General features: G+C 36.2%; 1 protein-coding gene across 1 annotated transcript; it reads right to left on the bottom strand.

The window, feature by feature from the left end:
* Positions 1-6,054: 6,054 nt before the first annotated feature.
* Positions 6,055-6,993, bottom strand: LOC127188590 (olfactory receptor 4K13-like). The gene has a single exon (XM_051145020.1). The coding sequence runs from the start codon at positions 6,991-6,993 to the stop codon at positions 6,055-6,057; it is 939 nt and encodes a 312-aa protein (XP_051000977.1).
* Positions 6,994-11,328: the final 4,335 nt, after the last annotated feature.

Below are 11,328 nucleotides of genomic sequence, written 5' to 3'. Positions count from 1 at the left end.
TAGCTTTTGTTTGTTTCTACATAGTCATTCTGCTAAGTGTTGTCTTGGTCCATTCTCAAAATCTCCTTTCTATCACCTAGAACAGTATATGCTGGGAGGTTATCTGGAAAATCTGTATTGCTACAATAAGAACAAATACTGTAGATACAATATTCCTCCCCTGAACACTTTCTTTGTTTGGTCATCTAGGGAAAAGCAACCCTTTGCTATCTCCTCTAGGTCTTCAATGAGTAGGTTACTTTCATGTTTATTCAAAACTACAATCACAAAATTCACATGTATAGATTTTTGTGTTTTTGTCTTTTCTCTTTTGACTTTTCTTTCCTCTAAGATTGTTCACTTTTTAGCATCACTGGAAACTTCTACTTTTGAATAGCTCTCGTAATGAGAAAGGGTATTATGAGTCTGTCTAGCACTTGACTTTACATAATACAGTACAGACTAGCTAAGCAAGATGAGCCCTCTAGTGCAAGACTGACTTAGTTATTAGGCAAAAGAAAACTCTTTTCTGTGGTTTGAAAGTTTATTCTAATTGTAGAAAACACATGCCTAGGGTAGGAACTCTTTGGGTCCCACTTCTAAGTGAGGATCTAGTAGTGGTTGATCACTATTAGGGGAGGCATAATCATTATTCCTTAGTGTTTGTCCATTGTAATGTTCCCCAGGCTCCAGTGGATGGCACCAGACCTCTGCACTTAATGAGACGACTAGTTAGATGTAAGCCAGTGATCTGAAATTTGGAAAGAGGCCAAGTTTACTGTCATCTAATAGTATCGGAAGAAGGAAATGGGAGTTGACATAATCATATTTCATATATACATGTTTGGAATTCTCAAACAATTAATTATAAAAAGAAAATTTAATAGAAAATATTCCTTACGCAGGTCATATTCTCAGGTTTCACCCGGCAAGACTGGTATGATCAAAAAGGTTTAAAATATACATTATTGAGTTCTTATATAATAACAATGGCTGTTATAAGTAAAATTTAGGCAATCAAATACATATCTCACAGTTATTTAATGTTATCTATATGCCAGCATCTGTTACATATACAGTTAAGAATGCATATCAGAATTGTTCAGAAATTGCACTCCATTGTAAAAATAAAATAAGTAACATGACATGTATATCATTAAAACAATCTGAACTTAAGAGTTTAGTATTCTTATAGTCACTTACATGAGTTATTCTCTACTTCTTTGTAAGGATTTATAGTATATTGTGAAATGGCACTTAACAAATGAATACCATTGGAACAAAGTAGTTTTATGCATTCCTCAATAACAAAAAAAGTTCACGTAAAAATACCTAGAAAATTTTAATATGCCATCAGTCTTAATGTAACTTGATATGCTGGAGTACATGGGTAGGCGGGATTCCTTTTCCCTGGGGAGTACATGAGAGTGGATGGGGGAAGTCTGGAGGGAGGGTAGGATGGAGAAGGGGAAGGACAGAGGGGGATATGACCAGCATGTAAAGTGAAATATTAATTAAAAAAAAACACTTAAAGTTCTACCAAGGACATGTCAGCCACCACAAGTCCAGGTAGGCCTTCCACTCTCTGATTTCCTAACTTTCTCACTCTCTGAGTACACACCCACACCATATCCAGTGTCTTGTCCTCCTTGATGCGTTATTTGAACCCACAACTCAGGAAGAGATATCTTGTTCTAGTAGAGACCATGCTAGTTATCAGAAGTCCAGGTACACCACCAGCTAAAGACCATCCCCATTCTCTCAGTGGCCATCAACGCTGATCCCAATCCCCACTTTCTTATTACCACCATATCCTAGACAGCAACACAAGTTGATAACAGGGGATAACAATTGGGATGTAATATGAACAAATTATAATAAATTACAACTTAAAAACAATCTGTCCTAGGATAGATACAGTGACTACAACCATAGCTGAGATGAATATGAACTTTTAGTGGTTTAAAGGGCAGCCTACAGACTGGGAAAAGATCTTCACCAACCATTATCTGACAGAGGGGTAATATCCAAAATATATGAAGAACTCAAGAAATTAAACAACACCAAACCAAAAAACCCATCTAAAAAATAGGGCACTGAACTAAACAGAGAATTCCCAACAAAGGAATATCAATGCCTGAGAAACACTTAAAGAAATGCTCAATGTCCCTAGTCATCAGGATAATGAAAATGAAAATGACTCTGAGATTCCACTTTATACGCATCAGAATGGCTAAGGTCAAAAACTCAGATGACAGCACATGCTGGGAAACATTCCGGCATTGCTGGTGAAAGCAAAAACTTGTATAGTTACTTTGGAAGTCAGTCTGGAGTCTTCTCAGAAAATTGGGAATAGCTCTACCTCAAGATCCGGCTATACCACTCCTGAGCATGTATTTGAAAGATACTCCACCATACAACAAGGACATTAGCTCAACTATGTTCATAGCAGCTTTATTCATCATAGCGAGATTCTGGAAACAACCAAGATATCCCTTAACTGAAAAATGGATAAAAGAACTGTGGTACATTTACACAATGGAATACTACTCATCTATTTAAAACAAAGATATCTTGAAATTTGAATCTTGAGGTAGACCTTCTCCCAGTTTTCTGAGAAAGTGGCTGATTGATTTCCAAAGTTGCAGGAGTTTGCAATGCAGGAGTGTTATCCTTTCTCTACATCTTGCATACCTGTCACTTACGTTTTTTATCTTAGTCTTTCTGATGGGTGGTAAGATGGAAACTCAGAGTTGTTTTGATTTGCATTTCCCTGATGACTAAGGGTACTGGCATTTCTTTTTACTTACTTGTTTAGTTAGTTAGTTAGCTTTATTTTTTATTAAATTTATTTACTCACTTTACATCCTGATCATAGGCTCCTTCATCCTCTCCTTGAGATTTCACCCTTCTACTCTCTTTCCATTTTCTTTCCTCTTCTCAGAAAAGAAGATTCCATATCAATCCACTCCAGCACATTCGGACTGAGCACGTCCTCTTCCACTGAGGCCAAACAAGTCTGTCCTGTTAGGGGAAAGTGATCAAAAAGCCAGCAACAGAGTACATGTCAGAGAGAGAGAGAGAGAGAGAGCTCCTGCTCCACTTCCCAGGGGACCCACATGAAGACCAAACTGCCCATCAGTTGCAGATTTGTCTGGGGCCTAGATGCTGTCAATGCATTCTCTTTGTGCTTCAGTCTCTGTGAGATCCCATGGGCCTAAGTTAGCTGAATATGCTGGTCTTTTTCTGGAGTTCTTGTCCTCCCTGGGTCTTTCTATCCTCCCCCAACCCCCAGCTCTTCCACAAGACTTCTCATACTCTCACTAATGTTTGGGTATGGCTCTCAGAATCTGATTTGATCCAGTGCTGGGTGAAGCCTCTCAGAGGACAGTCATGCTAGGCACCTGTCTGGAAGCCTAACAGAGTATCATTAATAGCGTCAGAGGCTGGATTTCTCCCATGGGGTGGGTCTCAGGTTGGGCCAGTAATTGGTTGACCAGAACATCAATCTCTGTTCCATCTTTAATGGTGCATATCTTGTAGGCAGGGTAAATTTTGAGTTGAAGGTTTTTGCATGGGTTGGTATCCCCCTCCTTCCACTGAACGTGCTGTTGGCTAGGAGGTGGCCACTTCATCCTCCACCTACCTCACTGCTAGGAGTCTCAGCTTGTGTCAACCCCATATCCTTCTAGGAGCCTACACTGTACCAGGTTTCCAACTTGTGCCAAAGATGCCCCCTCCTCAGCTTTTCTTCTCTCTTTCAGCCCACTTTCCCCACATCTGATCCCTGTCCTTCTTCCCCTCCCCACACCCTCTCACACCAGTTCCTATCTTCACCTACTTCTTACGTCTATTCTATTCCCTCTTCTGAGTGGGATTCAAACATGCTCCCTTGGGTCCTCTTTGTTACTTAGTTTTTTTTTTAGGGGTCTGTGGATTGTAGTGTAACTATGCTGTACTATACAGTTAATACCCACTTAAAAGTGAGTATATACCATGTGTGCCATTCTGCTTCTTTTTTTTCAACCCCAATCTCCATACCTACAAAAAGAGATAAAGGAAAATAAAGACATTTCTGAGTCCAACCTCATTTTCTCTCTGTATAAAACCAATAATAGCTTATAACCAACTCCCAATGAAAGTAAGCATTGCCCAAGAGAACAAATAAAACCTACCTACACACCTCCATTAGGGGAAATTGGGCATCATTCTCTTAAGGTTTCTTCCAGTTAATTTAGGGTGAATAATATCTTTGTAGGGTCACAAATAAAATTAGGGAAAATAGCTAAACAAGCCAGGAATAAGATTTATGGTCAGTCCAGTTTCTAAATGTTGAGAAAATCCAGGCTTATTAGGAGTCCTATATGGGACAGTCTAAAATCCTGGGCTAATTAGGATTGGAAGCTTTCTTCAAAGCTGTCCTTGAACCTACCTTGTTCTGATGAGTCACAGAAACTGAAGTACCTGGGACTGGATCGTGAAGGATGCAAGATGTCAGCATCCAGCATGCTGAGAGGTACGAATCCTGTCAGGTCTGATCCAGCATCAGTGTCTGATTTTTTTGTTCTGAAAACATATGAATTATCACAAGCATTATACAGTCCTAAAACTACAAATTTATGAGATGTGCAGGATACACAGAACAATTAAGGCTGGTTCTCTGCTCTTTGTATGAGCAGATGTAAGACATCTGCAAATCCTCATTCATGCCATACGAAGAGTGGCATCTAATAATAAATCACAGGGATTATGTGACCAATAGGAAGCCTTGTCTATGCATAGACATTCATGTCTCAGCCAGGTTCAGAGCTGTTCACACGTTGTGGGATTAGCAATATAAGTTACCTGCTTGCTCTGCAGTTTGAATTCTTTACATCCCGATTGTTGCCACCTCCCTCATCACCTCTCGATGCCACCCTCCCTCCCTCATCTCCTCTCACTCCCACCTGTAGTCCACAGAAATGAGAACCCTCTTCTCCTAACATCTGATCCCAGCCTATCAAGTCCCATCTGTATTACCCTATCGTCTTTGTCTGTGGCCTGGCAAGGATACCCTGCCAGGGGCAAGTAATCAATGTTTTCAAGGTTACCAAATACAAATAGCCAAAACACTACAAATGCAACATTTATATAATCCCTGATATTTTGTGGTTCTTCTTGCTGTATGTAGTTCATTTTATTTATGTGTAACAATATAAATGCACATATAAAAATAAATACAATAAAAATGCAAAAACAAATAAATAAATGAAATTTTAAAAACATTGTAACACTTAATTCTAAATAGGATAACTTCATCTAATCTCTCCCCTCATGACATAGGGAGATATGGGGAGGTGGAAGCATAAATATTATAAGAGCTAATGAGGATAGAAGACACTAAGGGTATAAGGCCTAATGAACAGAATAGGACTTATGCACTTATGGATTAACTATAGTACATGAATTTATTGACATAATAACAATTTAAAGGACAGTTTTAGTTCTTAAAATTCATATCATTGAGAAAAACATTATATTTTCTACAACAATTTCGTTTTTATTAAGTTAATAAAATCAAGACCAAATAGTGTCCACTGCTATTTCATGTGAAGTTCAGAACTTTTGTTTTATTCTTCTACAATTTTCTTAATCTCCCTTTAGTGAGTTTTGGAGAAAGCTAAAGTAAGATAAAGATTAAAATGTTACCTTTCTACAAGAGGATGAGTGAAATATTTGTGGGATATTATAGGGTAGAGAATAAAATTTTCATGTTAGAGCAATATTTAAATGAATTTTACAAATATGTTTGGTATGAGCTTCACAAAAATACACTTAGGTTTATTGCCAAATTGCTGAAGATCTTTAAAAGCCAACTCAATAATTTTCTCATTAGCAAGTGCCAGCTTTGGAAAAATTTCAAAATAATTTAGTGTTTTAGAAGATTAAAATGTTCAAGATCTGGAATTATAGTAAGCCTATTACATATTAAAATACTGTAACTAATTGTACACACAAATTAAATGCTCAAATTCTCAATCTCTCTTCATTTTATTGAAATGTAGGTTTAAATATTGATAGTAAATTTCATAACCATTAAGTATTTACCTTGTGATTCATAAAATAGGTTTTTAATCTCTTTAGAGCATTTTTAATTTCTTTGTTTCTCAGTGTATAAATGGCTGGATTTAGGAGAGGTGTAACAACAGAATAAAACACAGCAAGAAATTTGTCGAACCAGGTGATATTGAGGGGCCACACATATATAAAGATGCAGGGCAAAAAAAGGAGCATCACCACTGTGATGTGGGCAGTGCATGTGGACAGGGCCTTAGATGCACCAGCTTTTGCACTCTGACGAACAGTAAAAAGTATATATGTGTAGGACATAAGCAACAAAATAAAGCAGGTTACAACTACAACCCCACAGTCAGCATTCATTAATGTATTTAAGTAATGTGAATCCACACAGGCTAGCTTGATTACTAATGGCAAGTCACAGAAGAAACTGTCTATTTCCAATTGGCCGCAGAAAGTCAGCTGCAGAACTGGCACAAGCTGACTCAAGGCATGAACGAAACCAAGGGCCCAGGAGGTCAACACCAAGCCAGTACATCTTTTCAGGTTCATAGTGGTGAAGTAGTGGAGTGGTTTGCAGATGGCCACATAGCGATCATAAGCCATCACCAGCAACAAGACCATCTCTCCTGCAGCAATGCAGTGGGCGAAGAAGACCTGGGACATGCAGCCTGCAAAGGAAATGGTTTTGTGTTCACTGAGAAAGTCTGTAATCATTTTTGGAGTGGTGACTGAGGAAAGCCATATATCCACAAACGACAGGTTGGCCAATAAGAAATACATGGGAGAATGGAGATGGTGGTCAATGGTTATTAATATCATGATGACAATATTTCCCAACACAATGAGCAAATAAAGCATCAAAAATATGACAAAGAGCAAGACTTGAAGATTCTGTGAGTGGGCAAGTCCCAAAAGCACAAATTCTGACTCCACGGACTTATTGCCTCCATACATTTTGTCCTCAGAAATAGCCTGCTGAAAAATAAAGATGATCAGAGGGATGTGGAAAACAAATTAGCATGTAGAATTTGACATTTGCATCGAAGCTTAACATCTATATATCACAGAAATGTAAAGAGAAGTCTATACCAAATATCAATGGCATTACCATCCAATGTAAAATTTATGAGCTGTGAGTAGCTTTTATGGAAACAGAGAATGAAATTAAATCCGCATGAATAATATTTCAGAAGCTTGCTCTATGTAAGGGCAGAGAGGAACATAAGACAGCAAGCTAATAGGTTATAAATAATTATGTTTTCTCTGTGAGGGAAATTTTACCCACTAGTTCAGTTTAGACAAAATCTGAATGTGGAGCCAACAGTATTCTACATTACAAAAATCAATTCATAACCTTGTAGAAATTATGATTACACTGAATTTTAGTGCACTACATGTGTTACAGTCTTATGATTTTTATTACTACAGAGTGTAAAGCACAATGCAGTTTTTAATAATATTTTATAATTTCAAATTTTTATCTTACTTCTCTGAAGGAAATGTGATAATTATTAGGAGAGGACTTATAGAATACTGAAGAACATAATGATTGGGTTGTGAACATTATGTTCATACTTACTATGAAATACTATGTAACATGGAGCTTATGTGGACTGCTAAGTTCATTATCTAAAATGTCAAAGCAGATTAATGTTAAAAATGGATTAGTCAAACAGGAGGACAATTCAGATTCAGACTTGAACATTATATACAATTTAAGCCTACAATTAGAAAGTATTTTTAACAATATCAATAAATGATAATTAATCACTAGACTGTACAATATTAGTCTCTTTTATCATAAACTATGTATTCATGTACTACAGGTACGTCCATATCTATATATAATCTATCTATTTATCTATATATAATCTATGTATCATTTATTTATTTATGTCTGTTCAACTTGTTTCACATACATGTGTGAAAAAAAGTGGGTATTTAATTGCTAGTCTGGCATTTAATGTGGACAAAATCTAGTGAAAACTAATTATTTATATCAAAATATAAGTCCATATTAACAGGTAATACTGACAATATTCAAACTATGTGGGTGATAATATTTGCAAATTTTCTCTTTCCTCAGCAATTCCTCTGGGTATTCTTTTCAAATTCTGTGTCTTACCTACTGTATCCTTTGAAATCCCTAGTGTGAGGAAGTTAAGTTAGGCATGGAAATCTCTCCCAATATTATGTATTGTTTTACCTCCCCAGTATCCAACTGCTCAAAATCTTGGAGTAAGGTTTTAAAAAAAAAAAAGCAACCAGGAACGTCATTTTTAATGGAAAAGGTATATACTAGATAGTAATCTTTATAACCCTGAAAATAAACCTATTTTTTATAACACATATTTACAGGTTTTCTAAGGAAAGTATTTTGATATTACACCAAACATTTCTGTGACCCTTGCAAATGCTGAATAATCTGAATTCTCCCTAACTTATAGTGTCTCATTAGTTTGAAAAGTTACAGTACAATTTCTAAAAATACAATTTACATTTTCCAGAATAATTTATAATAATCATAGTCAAGAGTGAGAGGTGAAAGGAACTTCTTAAAGGATGAGTATGTGAATTCTCATGTAGCATTTGAGCAATAAAAGCATAACACTTTAAAAATAATATTCATTAAAATTTTTGTGAAATTATTATATCACTCTACTAACACAAATCTATATCTATTTAATAGACTCACCATAGATTTTAAAAATTAGTAAAACCTGGTCAAATCTTTATCACCTCTTATCTCAAACATACATAGTACGTTATGAAGATAAAAAGAAAAAATTTTGCAGAAAACCTTTGAACATTTTATAATACTCAAAATATCCTAAAATTTAATTCCCCACCCCCCTCTCTGCTTTTCTTTAAAATTCTTGCTGCTGACATTTCTTCTAAGTTGAAATTTACCTACTGAGTAATCACAGATGTATATACACAAATGGAATATTAAAATACTGACTCCTTTTCAGCAGTGTAACAATTGCCTCGGTCTTAATATCTTTTACCCAGAAGAATATACATAGAAACTTCCATTAAAACATCTTTGGAATTTTTGATTTTGACATAGTGTCAATTCTTCTAGAAAATGCTAATTTGGAGAGGGTTAACAATATTGAATAATTGTTGAAGAAAGTCTCTTTTAGTTTTACTTTCTTTCTTTTTTTTTTTTTTTTTTTAGAAATATTAAAATGTTCATTTTGAGGCTGGAGAGGTGGTTCACTGGTGAAAGCATTGGATGCTTTTTATAGGACATGTATTCAATGCCCCGCCACATGGTGGCTCACAACTGTTTGTAACTCCATTTCCAGGGGTATCTAATGTATTCTTCAGGCATACACACAGTAAAGACATGTAGGCCAACACCCATATACACAAAATAAAAAATAAAAATTGCATTCATTGTCTTGTAGGTGTAGTCTCTCTGAAAGTTTGCATGCTATAAAACTCTATAACATCCTCAGCATTTGTACTTTTGCAACCAATCAGGTGTACATTAAAACTTACACAATGTATCAGATTGTGGGCGGTGTACAGGGATATTACAACAAGTATATTCCAGTAGCTCAAGGATGCCTTTATTACTGCACATATTCCTTTTCACTGAATTTCTGAACATACAAGTGTCACATAGCGCCTCCCCACTTATACATACCAAGCATATCTGACGTAAAAGAGCTTTATCTTGTTAAATGGGGGCGACTGTGAAGAAGAGTAGCTGGATGCTGCTCCTATGGTTTAGCAGGCAAATAACAATGATCTGATGCAGATATAAACACACTCTGAGGGCACGATTCTTTGTGGTGTCTGAACTGATGATAAACCACCCAGTTTTAGGTAAAATAAGATAAGTTAAGAAGGTCATGTATTATTTTCTAATACATAACAATGCGAAGAAATAATTCTTAACCTCAATCATAGTAGATGTTGGTAAAAACAGAAACATAGATATATTTAAGAGCTATTCTAAGGAAGCCAGGGAGATAAGATAGCTTACCAGACTGTAGTCCTTTGTGATATACTGCTATGAAGAGTTCCATGTTACGGAAAGACAGGATCTTGAAACCACTGTCCTTTGGCCTGGCTTTTATTCACCACATGAATTTTCCCCATTGGGTAAAACGTATTGAACTTACATTCTGAATAAAAGAGAACCCTGTAAGTAATTATCTCGGACATCTCTTGGGTATTTCTTTGTTAAGAGTAATCCCTAATGCTGCATATTTATTAAATATAATAAAGATATAAGGGCATAGCTATAAATAAATCCAAAATTTAAAATTAGTGAAGGAATATGAGCCTTTCATTGGCCAGTAAATGCACAGTGATGCCTTATTAATATTTGATATGCTACTCTACATAGAGCCGTAAAAATTATGTTCACAGTTCTAAGAGACTCATGTGTTGTGTGAACTGTATGACCATAACAGAATGGTTCTCTAAAACACAGTGGAGTTTCTCAAATAGGCAGGCAATTCTGACCATATAGAAATTGAATTTCAATATGTTCTCTGATAATTTGCTATGTTGGAATGCATGAACTTGGTTTTCAAATCATTAAGACCCCAGAGGTTTAAAAGGGGGAAGTGATCAGCATGTGGGCACAAGAGTCCATTTCAGATGTCGTCCCTTCTACCCATATTGTGGGACCCACAAGGAGACTGTAGTACTGTCTATTGACTACATCTGAGCAGGGGTCGAGGGCCTCACCATGCATGGTCCTTGGTTGGTACATAAGTCTTCATAGCACACCTCTGGCCTCAAACCCAGCCTGGTATTTTTGGTTCCATATGTCCACAACACAAGGGCAGTTCTTATTACCAAGAATAACTGGGAAGTGCAAACTGGACTCAGTGGAGAAGAAGAAATGAGAGCAATGTCAAAGTTGGGTGTGAAAGGATGGGAAAGAGAGGAGTTGAGGGGAAGGAAATCTGTTAAAAAGTTTTAAAAAGCAAGTAAAATTACATAAATACCATATACTTATAGTCACTGTAATGTTAAGCATAGAATAATAGAGGGAGATACACTACACTGCCCTCCATCTACACTACAGACACACGTCCCTGTAACATGTGCACACTCATGTATATGCCTCAAAAAAATACAAAATAGGGAATACCATGGGTGAAGGAGCCAGCTCATTTTTCATGTTGTAATGATTTCTTCATGGATGAATGCATGTATCAACGCTTCTTAAATTCTGCATTTTAAATTTCAGTTATATTTTATCTATCTATCTATCTATCTATCTATCTATCTATCTATCTATCTATCTATCTATCATCTATC

The sequence above is a fragment of the Acomys russatus genome, chromosome 4, assembly GCF_903995435.1.
Source record: "Acomys russatus chromosome 4, mAcoRus1.1, whole genome shotgun sequence".
Lineage (NCBI taxonomy): Eukaryota > Metazoa > Chordata > Mammalia > Rodentia > Muridae > Acomys > Acomys russatus.
Note: the sequence above shows the minus strand (reverse complement) of the source record. Positions and strands in the feature narration are given on the sequence as shown.

What these genes read in the sequence shown, in the direction of transcription:
- LOC127188590 (XM_051145020.1), bottom strand. Translation starts at nt 6,993, where the DNA reads ATGTATGGAGGCAATAAGTCCGTGGAGTCAGAATTTGTGCTTTTGGGA.